The sequence below is a fragment of the Phalacrocorax aristotelis genome, chromosome 20 (genome assembly GCF_949628215.1).
Source record: "Phalacrocorax aristotelis chromosome 20, bGulAri2.1, whole genome shotgun sequence".
Classification (NCBI taxonomy): domain Eukaryota; kingdom Metazoa; phylum Chordata; class Aves; order Suliformes; family Phalacrocoracidae; genus Phalacrocorax; species Phalacrocorax aristotelis.
Window position 1 is genome coordinate 7,279,988 of NC_134295.1, and position 19,548 is coordinate 7,299,535.

The window sequence follows — 19,548 nt, forward strand, 5'->3', positions numbered from 1 at the left end:
AGTTGCTGTGAAATGTGTTGCCTCCCCTTTCCCTCCCTAGCATGTGGAATTCCTAGGGGTGTTTGCAGCTTCCTGCTGCTGGCAGGAGAGCAGTGAGCCAGGGCGAGCGTCGGCAACCTTGTTCTGAGCTAGAGTTAAGGATGTTTGGCACTTTCATCATTACATTTGCTTTGTAGAACATACTGTTACAGTAATGGGTTTTTTTAATCTTCCAAGTCAAACAGCAGTCATCTGCTGTTGCTGAAGGCAAGCCCAGAAAAAAAGTATGTGTTCTGGAGTGTTTGGTACCAGTCCCAGTTTTGTGGGGGATAAGGAGCAGATGGACTAATCTGCTGTGGTAGTTCCCATAGAGCCAACAAGTCTGAGAACGGAGGAAGTGAGAAAAGCAAATGTCCATGAAACCCACTGCAAACATCACAACACAACACAGTTCTGGTTTCCTGTAGCTGCCACAGGAGCTACAGTAGTTTAATAATTACTATTTAGCAATGGAGGGGACAGATGCTGGCTCTACTGAAACACCATTAATCTGTATAATTGAGATATTGTCTCTAACCTAGATGCAGTCAGAGAAGGCAGAGAAAAAGCAATCCTTAATGTTAGTAACAAGTGAAATTACTTGCTTATATAAAAGGTATTCTGTGAAAAAATGAAACCTGGGAGTTTTTTAGACCATTGTGCAAATGTCAACAAAACATACTGAGCTAGTATTTAAGACTGTCTGTCCTCTTCCTGCAGAACACACTGTTCTTTGCTGAAGAAGCACTAACTGTGCAGACCTTTGCTTCCTGATACTGTTCTGGAACTGGCAATGCAGTTAGAGAACTGGTGGTGGCATTATTCTACAAATTCCTGGAATCTGGGGGTCTTTCTTGGTAGTCTGCCCCCCAAAAAAAAAAAAAGGCAAACGGTTTATTGTAGTTATTCGAGGCTGCAATCTTACTGCTATGTTAGGAATAGTTCTGAGAGTCAGCTGGTGAGAAAAAGGTAGCAAAGAGATTAGCTACCAACCAAATTAGGTTATTTCTGATCCCGAGTTCTGTTACTCATGCCTGGCACACAAAGGCAGTCTCACGGAATAGGTGGTTTTTGGTAAACATTTGCCATTAAGGAGATTTTAAACTAAATTATTTTATTTTAGCACTGGATAAAGTACCATATTAAAACTTTCTTTTTTTCTTAAAAAAGCTAGCTTATTAATCTATTTGTTACTAAATAACAGACTCCTTCCTCTCCTTCTAGCAGGTGAGATGTTTAGAAGCAAATCCTCAGAACTAAGCCTTTCATAACCATTGTCTGTCGTAACCAAACTAGGGCTTACCACTGAAAACAGGTCACTGTTTTCAATATAAGGGAGGGTTAACGTAGAAATAAGGTTCTGACCGCTTCGGCAGTCAGGATGCCTCAATGTGTACATAACATTTATGAAGTTAATTGCTTTGCTGACTTTTTTGAATTTGTAATGTATTAAGTATAGGCTTAAGTTGTCATACTCAGCATCTTACAGGACCAAGCCTTTGTTTGCAGATTTCTTGAGGCAGAGATTGTATCTTTGGTTGTTTTTTTTTTTTAAAGTACTCTTTGCGTAGCCCTACATACGTGTTTTTTATACCTAGATATGCTGAATTATAGTGTGGAAGCGTTGCCCAACACCATGGGGCTTTGTTACTGGTCTTGTAAAACTGGTGTTTCTCTTAAGTGTTCCTCAACTGGTATCAGGCAATTATATCAGAATCTCAGATTTCATTTTAAAATAGGTTTTTGATGTTTTGACTCTGAAAATACCCATCCTGCAGGTTAAAAAAGGGAAATAAAATGGACTCGGCTTTTATTATTTATGAAATGTTTTGACTTCTGACCTTCTTGTGAGTCAGCTGAGAACTGTTGGCTAAGCAGAACCCGAGGGGTGTGCAAGGGAGCAGCTCACTAAAATACCCTAAGCTGCTTAAAAAACAAGTCAGTAACCCCCTTATTAAGGGCACTTGGTCTGAAACGCTGGGTTTTTAAAAAGAAGACAAATTCACTGTCTGTGAGCCCGCTCTCTTGCTAGTGCTGGTGGAAGCCCAGCCCGGGGGACCCTCCCCAACGAGATGGGGACGAGGGGGAGCGATGGAAGTGGGCGCCGTGGTCGAGGCGAGGTGTCCCCCAGGGGCCCAGTGCCCCAACCCGTGGGGCACCAGGCGGTTCCTGGGCGATGTCCCACGACTGCAGTTGATCCCTGTGCCAGCTACGAGCTGCTGGGCGGTCACCCATCGCCAGCCCTCGCCAGGCACTCCGCCATGCTGACCGGGCCATCTTGTGCCCACGGGATGCCTCAGGGGACACGCTGGTCCCGGTTACGGCCCTGGGGTGTTCGATGCCCAGCGATTCGCCTGACTTTTACAGATTCTGGGGTTTTTTTGAGGTGTTTTAAATCCCTGTAGGGCTCTTCAGCTGGTACAGGAAGTTGTTCAGGCTATTATTAATGAAGCTGGGCGAGTTCCCCATTTCGGGGCACAGCCCGGGGCGGGTGGAAGCGGGAGCGGCGTGGCCGCAGGGAAGGCGCCCGCGGAGCTGCTCTCACGGAGCGTGCCCGAGCTTTCGGTCACGGTTCGGTTAATTATTAAACCTAAGAACAGATGTCGGGTTCTGGGGCGGGAGGGGGATAGGGAGGGAAGACCCCCGGGACCGGGGAACGGGAGCAGCGCCTCCCGCCTCCCCCTGAGGCGAGGAGCGGGGCGGGACCACGCGCGCGGGAAGCCGCCGCTGTCACCTGTTGCCGCCGCGGGGCCGCGCCGGCGTTGAAAGGGTGCGGGCGGCGTGCGCGCCCCCGCCGGTAGGGGGCGGCGCGCGTGCGCGAGCCAGTGGAGCCCGGCAGCGTGCAGGGGCCTCTTCCTCCTCCTCCTCCTCCTCCTCGTCGTCCTCCTCCTCGCCCCGGCGGCGGGGGGCGCGCGCGGGGGGAGGCGGCGCGTGCTGGCGGCGGCGGGGGCGCGCGCGGGCTCGGGCTCGGCGGCGGCGCAGCGGGGGGATTGTTTGCGCCGCCGCTCGGGGAAGCGGAGTGCGGGCACCGCTCCCCGCCGCGCCCCCCCCCTTCCTCCTTCCTCCTCATCCTCCTCCCCGCGCCCCGCCGCCGCCGCCCCCGTTCCCGCGCCGGGCCCCCACCCCGGAGCCAATATTCCCGAGATCAAGCGCTACGCGGCGGCGGCGGGGCCGGCGGCGGGGCCCGGGGCGGTCGTCGGGGCCGGGGGGGACCGCAGCGAGGCCGCCGCCGCCGCCGCCATGGAAGCGCTGGGACCCGGTGAGAGCCGCGGGGGCGCGGAGCGGGCGGCGCGGAGCGGGGGGCCGCGGCCTGGCGGGTGGCGGTCAGCGCCGGCCCTGTCAGGCCCGGGCCCGGCCCCGGGGGCGGCGGCGGGCCCTGTCAGTGTGGGGGAAGGAGGCCGCGGGTGCGGCCGGCCCCGGCGGGGGCTGCCCCCGCCGTCCGCGGGCGGTGGCGGCCGGGGGCGGGCGGTCCGGTCGGTGCCGCGGGGCGGGCCCGGGGCCGCCGGTAGCCCACAGCAGCGGGCGGCGGGCCGACACGCGAGCGGGCTCGGGGGCGCCTCGGCGGCCGCCGGGCGCTTCTCTTTAAAGAGGAACTGCAGCAGGTCGCTAAACTTTCCGAGGAGATTTGCATGTGCCCTGACGGCTCCCGCCGAGCCGGCTGCTGGCTGCGGCGGGAGTTTGCTGCCCGGGCTGTCGGGCGACTTCACCCTCCCGGGAGTAGGTAGGACGTGGCCCCGAGCGCGGCCCGGCTGGGCACGGCTTAGCTCAGGCTGGGCCCTGGCTTGGGAGCGGAATGGTGATGGCGAGGAGGTAGGGAAGGGCACGCTGGGTTCTCGGGGGACACAGCGATGTGCCCCCGGTGCGCGAGTCCTGCAAGCTGCACCATAATAACTTGTGCTTTTGACATTAAGCCTTTACTAAGAGTTTAAGGTGATACTTTCTGAAAATACGGATGTTATTTTTTTTTTAAGCAAACTTTGGTTAAATATTGGTGGTATTTTGTGTGTGGCACCTTCCTACTTGTGTCTTATTCCGTGATTATTCTATCAAATGTCTGCAAGATGTATTTCTTGACCTAAGTGGTCTGTGCATCTTATCCATCAAGTTCCCGTTCAGACTACTGGTATGATCAAAGTAGCGTTAATTTTGGTGTGACAGGAAGCCTTTATTGACACAAAGGCGTGATTCCAGAAGAATCCACCTTTTAAGGTAGTGAAGGGCTGACTCTGAGAGTCTGTCGTACATCAATACGCTGTAGCGTGTCCTTTTTGGCTTCCAACTGTAGAAGCAGATCCTCTTTTAGTTTTGTAAAACTGCTTCCTGTCTGAAGTAACTTGGCTGAGGGTTCCTGGTACACGGTCGACACAGAACAGGAGAAATTAAGAGACTAACAGCACATGTAACCTGAGTCAGGCCAGTCAGGTAAAAATCCTGATGAAATCAGTGTGACTTGCAGGGCAGCCTGGCTTCAAGTGGGAAAACAGTTTTTAGCTTATTGTCTGGAATCTGTTGAGAAGTAACTTTAGAGAGGAGGAGATACAAGTGTTATCTCCTTTGATCAAAACTGACTGAGGTCAGTGTTGCTGTGCCTCTTTACAAAACTTGTCAATGCTGAGGAGGAAAATGGGTAAATATAGTTGTCATTTAATCTCTTGTGGGAGGTCAGTCCCTGCACTTACTACAGACTAATTAGCACGGGATTAATGGATCATCTCTCTAGTATCCAAATAAGCACAGCAAATTTTGATTGCCCTTGATGATTCACGCTTGTCAAGGCAGCTGTAGTTTTTTACAGTACTAACTGTACCCCACAACCACTTCACCTGCGGCATTGCGAGCTCCTCCGGGACGGGTCGCAATTAGCCAGGCGGGTGCGGAGCCAGGGATGTGTCCTGTGGATGTGTCAAGTGGGCTACCAGCTGCTTACTTGCTCCAAGTGTTTCTTCTGCTGAAAAAACATTCTGGGGTTACTGTTCTCAGATCGGTAATTTTAACTGGTAACATAGTAGCCACTGGATGGCTTATAAACCCAGTGTAGAAGGCTCCTTAGATCTGGTCCTGGGTTTAGTTTACGATTGTGCTAGAGATTATTGCCGCACCCTGAAGTGTACCCAAATACGAGCTTCGTTCTCCCGCAGTTTATCTACTTCTCCTCCTTCCTGGTGTAAACTGTGGGCCTTTGCCTTGAATGGATGCTGGCAGGTTGACACAGTCTCACGATGCTAAATTTTCCCAGAGTTTTATGATCGCTTTATTGTTGTATTCTTGCATTGTAGTACTTTTTTCCCCCCTCTCCTTTGCTACTTTGATCCCACTAAGCACTGGCAGGTATAGACAAAACCTGTGAAAGTACACTAATTCAATTTGCTTTATGTGCAGTGTCAGCTGAGGCTGTGATAGATTTAAAAAAAAAGTCTGTTTAATCTTGTTAACGTGGTATCTCAGATCTTAACACTTTGAGTTAACTAAAGACTTAACTAGTGACTAGCTCGCATGCAAGTACTTTTTCAAGCCTCTAATTTCTTCCTGAGAGCTGTTCCTGAAGCTCTTACATTTGTCCAAATACATTATCTTTTCCACATCTGTAGGAGTCTCTAGCTGTCTTTATGCCTTCTCCCTTACTCTTCTTAGAAGAAAGCCTAAACCTTTTCTCACTCCTTCCTTAGTGTTGGAATTTTAAATTGGCTGAATTTGTCCTCTAGAGGAAGAGTAGTTCACTGTCAACAGAAGTTCTGTGTTCATGATCTAAAGGAAACAACAAAACTGTTGTAGCTTAGATGCAATACAGAAATATGTTTTTAGTTTAGAATAAAAATATCTCTTACCCAGATAATATCAATTTTCAGATAAAAATTGGGGGTTTACGTTCTAAGTATACCAAGAGTGACAATCGTTAATGTCTGAACTTTAAGCCTGTAGTGAAATAATGAAAAAGTGTGGCTTCTGTGGCTGTTGGCTAGTTCCAGAAATGGTGGCAGGAATATATATCTCTTTACATTATATGAAAATACATAATATGTAAGTGGTTGCATTCCATCTCAGGACTCTGGTGAGTTCATAACCACAGTCATGCATAAATGTCACTACAATTTCGAGAATGAATTGTGGCACTAACCTATATATGCTCGAGGGAACTGTTTTTACCTGGAAGTTCCCAGCAGCTGGAAGGCTGTGAGCCACTTGGAACACCTCTGTTTGCAGCCTCACAAAGCCACTCAAGATTTCTCTCTGCCCTGTCAGAAAGTCAGCTAAAGTACCCCTGAAAGGCTGCTGCACTGGCTCATCAATGACATCTCATGCCTATTTATTTGACTTCCCCAGGGCCCCCGGCAAGCCTTTTCCAGCCACCCCGTCGCCCAGGCCTGGGAACAGTTGGGAAACCCATCCGCCTCCTGGCCAACCATTTTCAGGTTCAGATCCCCAAGATTGATGTTTATCACTATGACGTAGATATCAAACCAGAAAAACGCCCCCGAAGAGTGAACAGGTACGAGTTGATTAATAAAAGAGATTAAAGAGTGTATGTGCCTCAATTTGTACAGAATTTGTACGGATGTACAGAAAACCGTACATCCTAGAAATCCTTCATCTGCTGAAGGCCAGTTTATGTTTGTGCTGTGGTTAGCAGTTGCTTTTCAGTGAACTATAATACAATGTTTTCCTTATTTTTATTAAGATGTTTTGCAATTGGCCTGTAATGGGGAAGGCTCTAGGAAATGTTCTAAGCATTGAACTACAGCTGGTTTTATCTTCCAGTCCACAAGTGAATGTCCCTGATAATTGTGCCACGGTCTCTCATACAAACGTGTGTTTGCAGCTGAGGGGTGGGAGCTCAGCTTGCAGATTGACACCAATGTTTTAGGGTCCGCACGTGGATGTTGTCAGTAGGTCAATCCTGCCTTGCGTATAGACACATGTATGTTGAAACTGAGGCGTCTTAATGTGCAGGTGACTTCTAAAGCTCCTGGTGTTGACTTGGGTATACTCTAGTGCATTGATGTTTCTCCGGCCTTCTGCATTTAAGAAAATGTGAAAAGGGAATTTTAAACTGTATAAGACCATTGCTGGATTTTGTGTTCTTCAACCTAACTCGATAAATCCCTCTGTAGAGAGGTGGTGGATACTATGGTGAGACACTTCAAGATGCAGATATTTGGTGATCGGCAGCCTGGATACGACGGGAAGCGGAACATGTATACTGCACACCCACTACCTATTGGCCGGGATAGAGTAAGTGTTACTATAAGTGGTTTTAAGTTTTTGTGGGAAAACGTACAGTGTCATCTGAAAAGTGTTCTTTTATTGGCGTAAACCCAAATGCTGTCAGATGTACTGGTATAGTCTTGGCTATGACAGGCAGAGCCAGTCAGGGATCTCTAGGAACTTATTGGTGCTTTACTGAAGTTTGTCATCTTCGGGTTTCTAATTCCCAGCTCTTCAGCTGGAGAATCTGTCAGCGATAGTGTGAATTAGTATGTTGTGCTCTTTCAGTTGCAAGTAGATTTTTTTTCCGCCCTGATAGGAACTTCCTTTTTCTCTGTTCTAACCCTTGTTCTGTTGTTAGATGATAAAGTAGTTGCAGACGACAAACACGCTGTTTTGGTTTGGCTGCACTGTTGAGATACATCCTCCCGTTCCATAAAAACGTGTGACACAAGCCCTGTCAGCGATTAGATCAGCTGCGCTGGCCCTTCGTGTTCCGGCCCGTGCTCGCCAGCGCCCTGGCTCTAACAGATTGCAGTCTATATCAACCAGTCCTGATACAAAACTTAATCCCCATCCACTCTTCTCCCCAGGGATCTGGTTATTGCTGGTATGGTGCCACGCAGAATGCGTAAAATGCGTCCATATTCACGCTCTGGGCTGATGGTGTGTGAGAATAGTCTCAAGTACTATGCTAGAACTCAGATTTGTGTTTCCCAGTGAGTCACCTTTTTGACCAAAAGGTTTTCTTGCCTTCTCGTTTGGTCACAAGCCATCTTCCTATTAATTGGCTGACTTAAAAAAAAAAAAAAAACAACAAACCTCACAATTCTCCAGAGCTTTGGTGTCACCGTACTAATTACTGCTTAAAATTTACGCTTCAAGATACCTCAGTGCAGTCTCTCAGATGACTAAATTACAAGCTTTCAAAATCCTGAGGAAACCATCTGTAACGTTTTAAGAGAATTACACTAACTAATTGTGAAAAATACAGATTCAAAGGATACCTGGGAGAAAAGGGTAACAATGAGTGTTGTGGCAGTCTGCAGTCCACAGCAAACGCTTGTGCTTAATTCCATTCTGCCCATGTCAGGTGGATATGGAGGTGACACTTCCAGGAGAGGGGAAGGACCAGACATTTAAAGTATCCATTCAGTGGGTGTCAGTCGTCAGCCTTCAGTTGCTGCTGGAAGCTCTGGCAGGGCACTTGAATGAAGTTCCTGAAGATTCTGTACAGGCGCTTGACGTAATCACACGGCACCTTCCCTCCATGAGGTGGGTATTTTTGGTGCCTTCCTGACTGGCTTAATCCTACATCTGTCTTAGCATTTGTATGAGTTATTCCTTGCTGCTATTCTACTGCTATTACACTTACCTACAGTAGAGGGGATGAGGGATGCGGTTGTGTAATTCAACGCCTGCCTTACAAATTTGCACTAGAATAGGGAAATCTGATCTGAACTCAGGACTTGTATCTGCTGGTCATGTTTCTAACAGGAATTTGCTGTAGCCTTTCCAACTGTGCTGTCATTAAAGGCTTTATATGCTTGCCATAAGTTAGCTCTAACCATTCTAACGTACTGTAGAAATTTACTGTACTTTTAAACACTGTAAAGGTGAATGTGAAAAGGGGTATCAGAAAAGAACGCCCAAAGTAGTAATTTCCTTACTATTTTCAGGTACACCCCTGTGGGTCGCTCCTTTTTCTCCCCCCCCGAAGGTTATTACCACCCTCTGGGAGGTGGCAGGGAGGTCTGGTTTGGTTTCCACCAGTCGGTCAGGCCTGCCATGTGGAACATGATGCTCAACATTGATGGTATGTAGGAAATTCAGTCTCGCTAAGGTAACGCAGTTCTTGCTGCTTCTAAATTAAACATCCTCTTTTTTTTTTTTTCTTAGTGTCGGCAACAGCTTTCTATCGTGCCCAGCCTATCATTGAGTTCATGTGCGAGGTCTTGGACATTCAGAACATCAATGAACAAACCAAGCCTCTTACGGACTCCCAGCGTGTCAAATTTACCAAAGAAATCAGAGGTAAAGGCTTGTAAAAGCTGCTGCAACAAAATACTGGAAACTTGCTCATATTACGTTGTAATGAAAATTCGCAGGGCACTTGGGAAGCTGGCCTGTTCCTTTTTGCCCTCGTCTTTCTCCAAGGTGACTCCTATGCCTGAATTTATTTAGATTACTTCTGTGTTGCGTTTTCAGGTCTAAAAGTGGAGGTTACCCATTGTGGCCAGATGAAGAGAAAATACCGAGTGTGCAATGTTACTCGGCGACCAGCCAGTCATCAGACGTATGTATATAAGCACTTTCTGACAATTTAAAAAATCCTGAACCTATTAGCTATATTGTTTATGCAAGAATTGTTGATTCTGGAGGTGAAGCAGCTGTGTGGCTTTGCAATAATGTTTAGTCTTAGTGGAGTAGAGGAATAGCGGTGCTTTATTTCTTTCAACACAGGAAAATTGAAGCTGTATCCTGGCTTTTAAATACAGTTATCAAAGGCTACAATTCTTAAAATAGCTGTGAAAAAATCAGTATATATAGTCTATACAGTCTTTTCATAAAGAAGAGATCCAGTAGCTAAGGAAAATAAATGTTTCCAGCATTTCTAGTCTGGAATAAATTTTTCCATACCATTTTTTCCTTAAAAAAAAAAAATCTTGAACAGTCTAACCAGAACCAGTGTCCTTCACAGGTTTCCTCTGCAGCTGGAAAACGGGCAGGCTATGGAGTGTACAGTAGCTCAGTATTTTAAGCAGAAGTACAGTCTGCAGCTAAAATATCCTCACCTTCCCTGTCTCCAAGTAGGACAGGAACAGAAACACACGTACTTACCGCTTGAGGTAAGAAACTAACTTGCTCTTGCATTGCGGTATATCTGCTCTTAAACGGTATCACGCCACCTCTCGCTGCTCCTGTGTAGGTGTGTAACATAGTGGCAGGCCAGAGATGTATAAAGAAGCTAACGGACAATCAGACGTCGACTATGATAAAAGCAACTGCAAGATCTGCACCAGACCGCCAGGAAGAGATCAGCAGACTAGTAAGTGTTTTTTCTGGCAAAACGCTCTGCGTTTGTCACTTCTTTGGCTCTTCCAGAAGCGTTGTAGAACATGTAATGATAAGCAGAATGACTGAGAACGGCAGAAGTTAAAAACCCTGGCTTCTTCAAAACAAATGCTTTCAAACAGAAAGTCTGTTCGTGGCAGAGAGGGCAGAGCCACCTGAAGCATTAGCTGTAGTTACACAAATATTTTTCTTGCCACCAGGTGAAAAGTAACAGCATGGTTGGGGGACCCGATCCGTATTTGAAGGAGTTCGGTATTGTTGTCCACAACGAAATGACGGAGCTGACAGGCAGAGTTTTGCCAGCACCAATGCTGCAATACGGAGGCAGGGTGAGTTTTCCATGGCTTGTAAAATACCTTGTCCTGAGGTAATCTAAACTCATGAAGTGTTCCCTATGTCTTCTCAAAATGTTCTCTCTTCTCAAATGCTTCCTTTGTATGAGCACTGTTCGGCTGTAGTCGAACAAAGCGGCATTTAATTTTTAATTTGCCTTTGGTTTTTACCTAGAACAAGACTGTGGCCACACCAAACCAAGGCGTGTGGGACATGAGAGGGAAACAGTTCTATGCTGGCATTGAGATTAAAGTGTGGGCTGTTGCCTGTTTTGCTCCTCAGAAACAATGCAGGGAAGACTTATTAAAGTAAGTATTTTCCTATTTATTCAGGATATTTATTTTCCTCATATTTCTGAAAGGTGATATGCAATATAAGTTGATTTGAACACATCTAATAGGAAAACGAGGAATGGCAGTTCTGCAGAGTCTTAAATACCTACAATTTGGGAGGAGACTATGACAAAGGTCATAACCTAACTGGCCAGCTAGGAAAAGCATTAGTTCCCTTACCACTGAGGCTGTGCTTCCTGCTCTGGAGGCTGCATTCCACTGGTATTCTGTTGTTTTTACAAATAACTCATGATGGTCATTCACTTTAAAACCTGGACTATTTTTATTAACCTTTGCTGCCTCCCAGGCAATGTCACGCAATATTTTTTGTCCCCTGTCCTTCAAATTACTCTCCAGAATCCTCAAGATAGAGGCTGTGTGAACCACTGAAACATTTGGCACAAATCATGGCTGCAGTAATGTTCCAATAAGTTTGGTGGATGAGCAGAATTCTACCAGAGCATCAGTATTAGTCTGGGAATCTGCCTCAGAACATTCAACTCAAATGTGTGTTTGTTTCCCCAAGACTTCTAAAATTATAGGAACAGAGGGTTATGAAATGTCCACACACAAGATTAGAATCCTGTTAGTGAGTTTCTTATAGTGATAGAACTGCTAAAAAATAATTACCGTTCTGTCAAGTTGGAAGCGCTCTGAAATAGCTGAAATAGCTCAGATCTTGTTGATAGAATTAACGGCAGAGTGAAACATAGTGAAAAAGCCAGGAGAAATCTATTTATATTTCATTTACAGGAGTTTTACTGACCAGCTGCGCAAGATCTCCAAGGATGCAGGGATGCCGATCCAAGGCCAGCCCTGTTTCTGCAAATACGCCCAGGGCGCAGACAGCGTGGAGCCCATGTTTAAACACTTAAAACTGACGTACGTTGGTCTGCAGCTGATTGTGGTGATTCTACCCGGAAAGACGCCTGTGTACGGTATGGAGAAGAGGCTGTAAAATGTTAATTAGTTGTACGGCGAGTGGGCATCTCATTGTGCGCTTCAGCGGTAGGGAGGAGACAGGGCAGGCAATGTCTTCTGTTTAACAGGTGGTTTTGGAGATGAGTTTGTCAGGCCTGATTGGAGTACTTGAATATTACCAAAGAGCAAACCGAGCCCTTGTTGGTGAACTTTTAAGGATCTGAATTACAATAAAATTTGTGGGGGAGCGGGGGGCAAGAGAAGAAGCAGATGGAACTACCGACCATCCAGGTAACTGGAACCACTAACTTATTTTTCTGTCACAGCTGAAGTAAAGCGGGTTGGTGACACTCTCCTAGGAATGGCCACTCAGTGTGTTCAGGTAAAGAATGTGGTAAAAACCTCACCACAAACACTGTCCAACCTGTGTCTGAAGATAAATGCAAAGCTTGGAGGAATCAACAATGTGCTTGTACCTCATCAAAGGTGAGACTAAATCTAAAGCTCTCCTTGAAGTCTGAATTGTCAAGCAAATTGGTGTCATTTTGGTTCGTTCGCTAAAATGATACCTTTCAAAATATTACGTGCTTTAGAAATATCCACAGCCTGAAGTGGACAGAGAAGGATGCTTCTGGATTCAGAATCTGCCTAGTAAGCCCTGTGCTGAGAATCATCTGTAGCGGTAGAGCCATCCGGCAGCGTGTGTGAAAACAAGCTCACAACGGCTTTTTTTCCCCCCATGACTTTTTCCTGCCTTTGGGTTCACTCAGTCTCCCTTTTCCTCTGGCCACCTCCTTAGGCAGAAGGTATTTCCTTCCAAATTGGAAGAAAAGGAGTGAGGAAGAGTGGCTTGTGATAAATGCTTGTAACTTTGTCTGCCTTTGGACCTTTCCTTTTCCACTTTCTGTTCTCTGGACTGTAAAAGAGCTTGAGGCAGAGGACTTCATCCTTAAAAATTCTGACGGGGTTTTAGTTCTGTTGAATGGTTTGGATATACCTTCCTCAGTTGTAACTTTTTTTTCCTTCCTCATCCCCCTTCTTTGTATTGTTTTTTTTTTACTATTTATTATTTAATAATCCTTAATCATCTTAAACAGGCCCTCAGTGTTCCAGCAGCCAGTGATCTTTCTGGGAGCAGATGTCACTCACCCTCCGGCTGGGGATGGAAAGAAGCCTTCCATAGCCGCTGTGGTAGGCAGCATGGACGGCCATCCCAGCCGTTACTGTGCCACAGTGCGCGTGCAGACCTCCCGTCAGGAGACCTCCCAGGAGCTGCTGTACAGTCAGGAGGTGATACAGGACCTGACCAACATGGTGCGAGAACTCTTGATCCAGTTTTACAAATCCACTCGTTTCAAGCCCACAAGGATCATTTACTACAGAGGGGGAGTATCAGAAGGGCAGATGAAGCAGGTATTGTCTAATGATTTCTTGTTGCTTGGGAAAAGGGATTGGCCCTTGAAAATACATATGTTTATGTGGATTGCGTGTATTAAGGGGACAGTTAATAGTCTCACTGAGTTTTCCTGGGAAAGCACAATGTACAGTTTTCCCATCTGATCGTGTTCCTTGTGAAGTGGTGCTTGTACATGGGAAAAAATGAAAAGAATACGATGTGTACTGAATTCAGCGCCTAACAGTTAAATCTTCTACTTCTAGGTAGCTTGGCCAGAGCTGATAGCAATCCGGAAGGCCTGTATTAGTTTGGAAGAAGATTATAGACCAGGAATAACCTACATTGTTGTGCAGAAAAGGCATCACACCAGACTATTCTGTGCTGACAAAACTGAAAGGGCAAGTAATGTTGACTACATAAGAAGGAGGTGATGGCAACAGGAAAGTAAGATTGTTTGGTTAAGTGGGGTGGTATCAATCTTGCCCACTAAAACAGAATTAATCTGTACAAGCAGTAGCAGTTCTGTGCAATAACATGCTTTCTCTACCAAAATAACCAGTTCCTCCCCTTTTTTATTGCTCTAGATCAAGCGGTCAGACGGAACAGCTTGTTCCCAGCCCCTTTTGGAACAGGCGTACTCTATATCCCTGTATTTGTGTATCTAGAGCCATAATCTGGGATTCCTGACTAAAAACTGAACTAGTTGTTCAGTTTGTTGCCTGTTCTGTCTCTAGATGCATCTGTAAGCTTTGCCTATGGCACAAATCCACAAGGCAGGCTGAGGAACCTTCTTTAGGAAAGTTCGTGATCTCAGGTTTGCTTGAAAAATAGCGATCTCGGGGGTGTGAGTGCAAACAAGGGTATGAAAAATTTATTTCAGAAAACCTGCATTTTCAGATCCTGAATTACTTGTGTAGGCTTGATCCCACGCTGCAATTTTAATGCTACTGGCAAGTATTTTATTTTTTCTCTGATGACACACCAGTTGGATTTGGTGAAATTTCTAAAAATGAACTCACAGAGAACATTTTCATTCCTCATGTATAAATGACCTTAATATTTTTGCACCTTTTTGAGCAGTAAATTCTTCAACAGCTTTGAGTAGAACCCACCTTAGGAGGTATTTTTGGGTCACTTCCAAAAAAAAACAACCATGGGCTAATAATAAACTTTCCTCAATAGGTGGGTAAGAGCGGCAATGTACCAGCAGGCACTACTGTGGACAGCACGATTACACATCCTTCTGAATTTGACTTTTACCTCTGTAGCCATGCAGGAATTCAGGTAACATTTCAGCTCTGCTGTGCTCAGGCTATGGGACTAATTCCTTATAGTTGTCCCGATGAGTAATGTTGCTTCTATTTATGGCTTGGCAGACTTACAGTCGCGTCAGTTCAGTGCCCGTTTGGCGCTTACTCTTCAGTGCGCTGATAGAAGGCACAACCTTCAGGTGCCACCTCTGTCTTTGTTGGTGCTCTCCAGCTGACTGCTCATCTGTTCTCCACAGGGAACCAGCCGGCCCTCCCACTATCAGGTCTTGTGGGACGACAACTGTTTTACTGCAGACGAACTACAGCTGTTGACGTACCAGCTGTGTCACACCTATGTCCGGTGTACGCGATCTGTCTCTATTCCAGCTCCTGCATACTATGCCAGGCTGGTAGCGTTTAGGGCCAGGTATCATCTTGTGGACAAGGATCATGACAGGTAAGGAACCGTGCCTCGTCCTCCTGGCAGCCAGATAACGGACCCAAATTTCCACAGAATCCCAGAATGGCAGGGGTTGGGAAGGGCCCTCTGGAGCTCACCCCGTCCCACCCCTGCGTGAGCAGGCACCCCCAGAGCAGGGGCACAGGACCGCGTCCAGGCGGGGGGTGAATGTCTCCAGGGAAGGGACCCCACAGCCTCTCTGGGCAGCCTGTGCCCTTGCTCTGGCACCCGCACAGGGAAGGGGTTTGTCCTCATGTTCAGGTGGAACTTCCCGTGTCCCAGCTTGTGCCCGTGGCCCGTTGGCCTGGCGCTGGGCATCACTGAAAAGAGCCCGGCCCCATCCTCCTGACACCCGCTCTTCAGATATTGATAAGTATCAATGAGAGTTTTGTGCTGCTTGGCCCAGTTGTTCATGGTTCTCTGTGTGTGTCTGCATTTTTACAGTGCTGAAGGCAGCCACGTGTCAGGACAGAGCAATGGCCGCGACCCCCAGGCTCTGGCAAAGGCAGTGCAGATCCACCATGATACTCAGCATACGATGTATTTTGCTTGAGAGCATCTGGGAAGATGAGGCAAAACCAACTACCCATGCAGTCCTGAAATGTTTTGAATGCCTACTGCTATGGCTAGGGCCCAGTTTATTTCAGACTGCCCACTACCAGCAGCTCTGAACAGTCGCACTGAATCTGTACTTCGCAGCAATGTCTGATGCACCAACACAATTGAGCCATTTGTTCCATTATTTTATGTAATAGAAATTCATAGACTGTCTTTTCTGATGCATTGGACTGAATTTTTACCTCAAAGCGCAAAAGGCCGATCATCCTGAAATTTTTAAAGGACTTGGCACGAAAGGTTTCTATTGAATATTTTGCTAGCTATCATTTTTAAGTTATCTCCTCATCCCATTAGTTTATCATGACGACTGATTCCCTGTCTTCACGCGCTGCTTAGTGAGTATGCGTATTATGGCGAAGCGTTTTACTCCAGTTAAATGTAATTGTTCTATTGTGTGGGGCCATAGATTTTTTAATGGAGATTTTAGACTTCACTACTGTAAATGCCTTTTAAGAAACATAACTTTCACAGGTATTGCAGTTTTTTGTCAGTTTTACTAATTATCTTTTTAATCTCTGCAGTCTTGGGCTGCAAAGCAATTGCACTATACTGCGAGTTCAAATAGGTGGTTCTTGTTCTGTGAATGTGTAATATAACCAGATAGTGATGCCTGTCAGATTTTAATTATAATGGTTACAAAGAATACTGCCATGGTATCGTAACAAGTACTGAACCATCATTTCCCCCCTCTAAAAATGATAAAAACAAAAAAAAAAAATTAGCTTTTAGGTATTTTGCAAACTTTTACAAAAGTGCCCACTTTATGCTGCTGTGTGGTTTGATAAATCTAAGTGATTTTAAAACTTTTTTCTCATAGAAGGTTTAACTTTGGCAATAAATATTTGTTTTTTAAGCCCCCCCTAACAGCGTAATTTTCTAGCTGAGGATTGTGCATGAGTTCAACCAACATTCTCGTGTCGTTTTCTGAACACACAATTTGGCAGTTTCTGAAACTAATTAGAAAAGACGCACTTCCATGCTTTTTTTAAGAATTATTTTTAACTGTTTTATATTCACTGTTGGTGTCCTGTCTACAACATTTTTTTATAAGCTTGGAAACTGGGTGTTATGTGTAGGAAAGGCTTGCCAATCTGTACAGTCTAAATGTATTGTGTGAAGGGCAACCTAAGTACTTGTACCAGCATTTTAAACTCTTTCTTTCCCTGGCAATCTAGGTTGCACACACAACTGCATTCAACAGCATGTTTAACCAATGTAGGTCTCTTACTCTGATTCTGTCCCAGCCTAGAAATTAGGGTTTTTTAATCTGCTTGGCTTTTTTCAGCTGCAATGTGTAATAAAGAAGAGGGGCTTGGTTTCACTGAATACTCTTGGAATCCATGAACATAGTACGTTAAGACTAGATTCCTGTTAATTTTAACATGAGTTGGCGCAGATTAAAAGCTTATTCCTAAACTGAGTAGAGCCAACACAGCTACTTTGATAACAGAAGTTTTGAGAAGCCCAACGATTGCACTGTGGTCTCTGATACTCGTGTGGGGTTTGCTGCTAAGTTGTCTGCTGTTCCAAAGCTTAGGAACCAGCCCCCTCAAAATTTCAGCAATATGAAATGCTGTTTCCTTCAGTCTTTAAGCTTGTAAATAAATTAAAGTTTACATTTCTAAATGCTGGGTTTTTTTCAGTTGTACCAGAGTACACTGAACTTAGTCTTCAAACAGTTTATAACCTTCTTTCAAGTAGTAAGTCTCATTAAATTTAAACTTTTTAAATTTCTGTTGAAAATGGGACTGAAGTGAGCTCTGCTCCTGGCACGTACTGTGGACAGGTTTAGATTGGAAAAAAAAAAAAAGATTCTTTTTTAGGATTTTTATTTTATTTTATTTTATTTTAAAGAATACCTCACTTGTGTAATAAAATCAGGACATGTGGGTGGGAGACTGACCGCTGCTTCAGCTAGATGGCTGCTTTTCTCAGTACTCGTTCAGGGAGAATACAAAAAAAACCCTTTTTAGAATGAACTCTGACTGACCCAACACACAAGGAAAACTTTGGCACCTTGAAAACAAACTGAGCACCCTTTTTAGGTTATAGGATCAAAGATCGCTATTTTTAGTTTGTGCACTAGGCAAGAATGTGACTGGTTTAATCAAGGGTGCATAAGAAATGCTTAATTTTATCACCAGTTAGTTATTGTCCAGTGCCAAGCACTCCTAGTTCAGATTGAGTGAAGTAAGAGCCTCTCCTTTGTTTGCCTGTGACTGGACTGAATATTTAACCTCAGACTACACGGATTGTTAGACCTCGGCCAGCCCTGGGACGCAGGGCGAGAACCTGAACCCAGTCTTGTGTGAGAACGCCGCCGTAGAGCAACGCCGCTGGGGGCGCGGCACGGTCGCTTTGGGAGAAGAGCGCTGAAGTTCAGGACCGTTGCGTGGCGGTAACGGTAAGATCAAGGTTTCGGCAATGCTGTCCTGCACAGGTCTGAGTCCAAGTCTGGAGGTTGGGCTTGACGATCTGGAATTAACCCCTTGGGACTGACTGAATCGTTATGCATGTGTCAATCAATGGGAAGATGTGCATTCTGTAGATGTAGTTCTTAGGGTGTTTTGTTTTGGGTTTTGTTTTGGTTTGGGTTCTTTTTTTTTTTTAATAAATAAAGCCTGTTGGCCACTGTTTAGCTCTGTGGTGTGAAAGATTTTAAATGTAGCAAAGTTTTTAAAGAGTTGGGGAAGGGGGTGGTTGACATTTTAAAAAAAAAAAAAAAAAAAAAAGGGCAGAAATCCCATTTTCAAACCAGTTCTGCTTGCTTTGTGAACAGCTGAATTCTGAACAAGCTCTGGCAATCGCTAGTTAGCCTGTCTCCAACGTTTGAACAGCCTGGCTTATTTATTCTTGTTGTGAGTACCACAGCTTAGTGTCGTGCCTGTAGCTGCATCCAAAGGGTGTGAGAGGTGGCGATGTACAGGCAAACGCTTCACGCAGTACGTCTCTTGTCCCACACAGGCGTCAGAGTTATTTAACCTCTCTCAGCAGCTTTGCTCTTCAGATGGGGAAGGCACCCTTGTTCAGATCCAGTGTTTAACAAAACCTACCCCCCAAACTACCTTTGTGGATGTGCTGTAGGATTTTTCTTGCTCAATAGCAAGGGAGTAACTCTGCTTTCATTTTAAGAAGGCAGGGTTTGGAGGGCATTGTATCAATACTGTTTCAACTACAAGGTTTTTTCCTTGTGCATTGGAGGAAAGATCTTGTAATATCACTTACAGATTTTCTTATACCTTGCTATTGACATTTTCATATTTCTATGTCTAGAGGCTGAAACTTCAATGTAAAATGTTTGCATTTGTTCATTTTGACTTATGATGTAATTTTTGTTTCTATATTGTTAGACTTGTAACGTTTAAAATTGTATTTTATTAAATTTGGACTGGATGTATGTCTATAGCAATACGAGGTACTCTTTCTAAACTGTTATGGGTGGGTTAGCAGCCCCATGTTGCGGTAAGATGCTGGTCGTGTACAACTTGCAATGTATTTTTTTTTTTTAGCCTGCAGGGATATTTTGTGTTCATGTGTCCAAAAAAAATAATAATAATAAAAAAAATTGGCATTCTTGTGCCAAATGTTCTGTTTTTCCTTGTTGATGTCTAATAAATGCAATGTACAGAGTGAGCAACCGATACTGTTGCCTGTAAACAAATGTCTTAAATTATTTAACTTTTAATTAAAAGTTGTACACAATGCATAACCTGTGGAACTCATTGCCACAACATATTTCTGATGCGGTAGGATTTAGAAATATACGCATGGGTAACATCTTTAGGGATGCTAAAAGGAGAGTTTAAATTACCTGCGCTAGCCCCAGGGGGAAGGTGCTCAGAATGGGTGTATTTTATTAATGTTCTCAGAAATTCTATAGTAACATGTAGAGAAAATATGGTGTCAATAGACTAGATGCCTAGAGAAGTGATTCTATATCAG

At 45.1% G+C, this 19,548-nt stretch overlaps 1 protein-coding gene across 1 annotated transcript; it reads left to right on the forward strand.

The window, feature by feature from the left end:
* Positions 1-3,133: 3,133 nt before the first annotated feature.
* AGO4 (argonaute RISC component 4) lies at positions 3,134-18,244 on the forward strand. The gene is made up of 18 exons (XM_075115136.1): positions 3,134-3,277; positions 6,340-6,505; positions 7,128-7,248; positions 8,315-8,496; positions 8,901-9,037; positions 9,121-9,255; positions 9,430-9,517; positions 9,923-10,070; positions 10,151-10,270; positions 10,497-10,625; positions 10,804-10,937; positions 11,715-11,899; positions 12,209-12,368; positions 12,980-13,295; positions 13,542-13,676; positions 14,461-14,562; positions 14,786-14,985; positions 15,433-18,244. Exons 1-18 carry the CDS (start codon positions 3,259-3,261, stop codon positions 15,539-15,541), a joined length of 2,586 nt encoding a protein of 861 aa, XP_074971237.1. The 5' UTR covers positions 3,134-3,258; the 3' UTR covers positions 15,542-18,244.
* Positions 18,245-19,548: the final 1,304 nt, after the last annotated feature.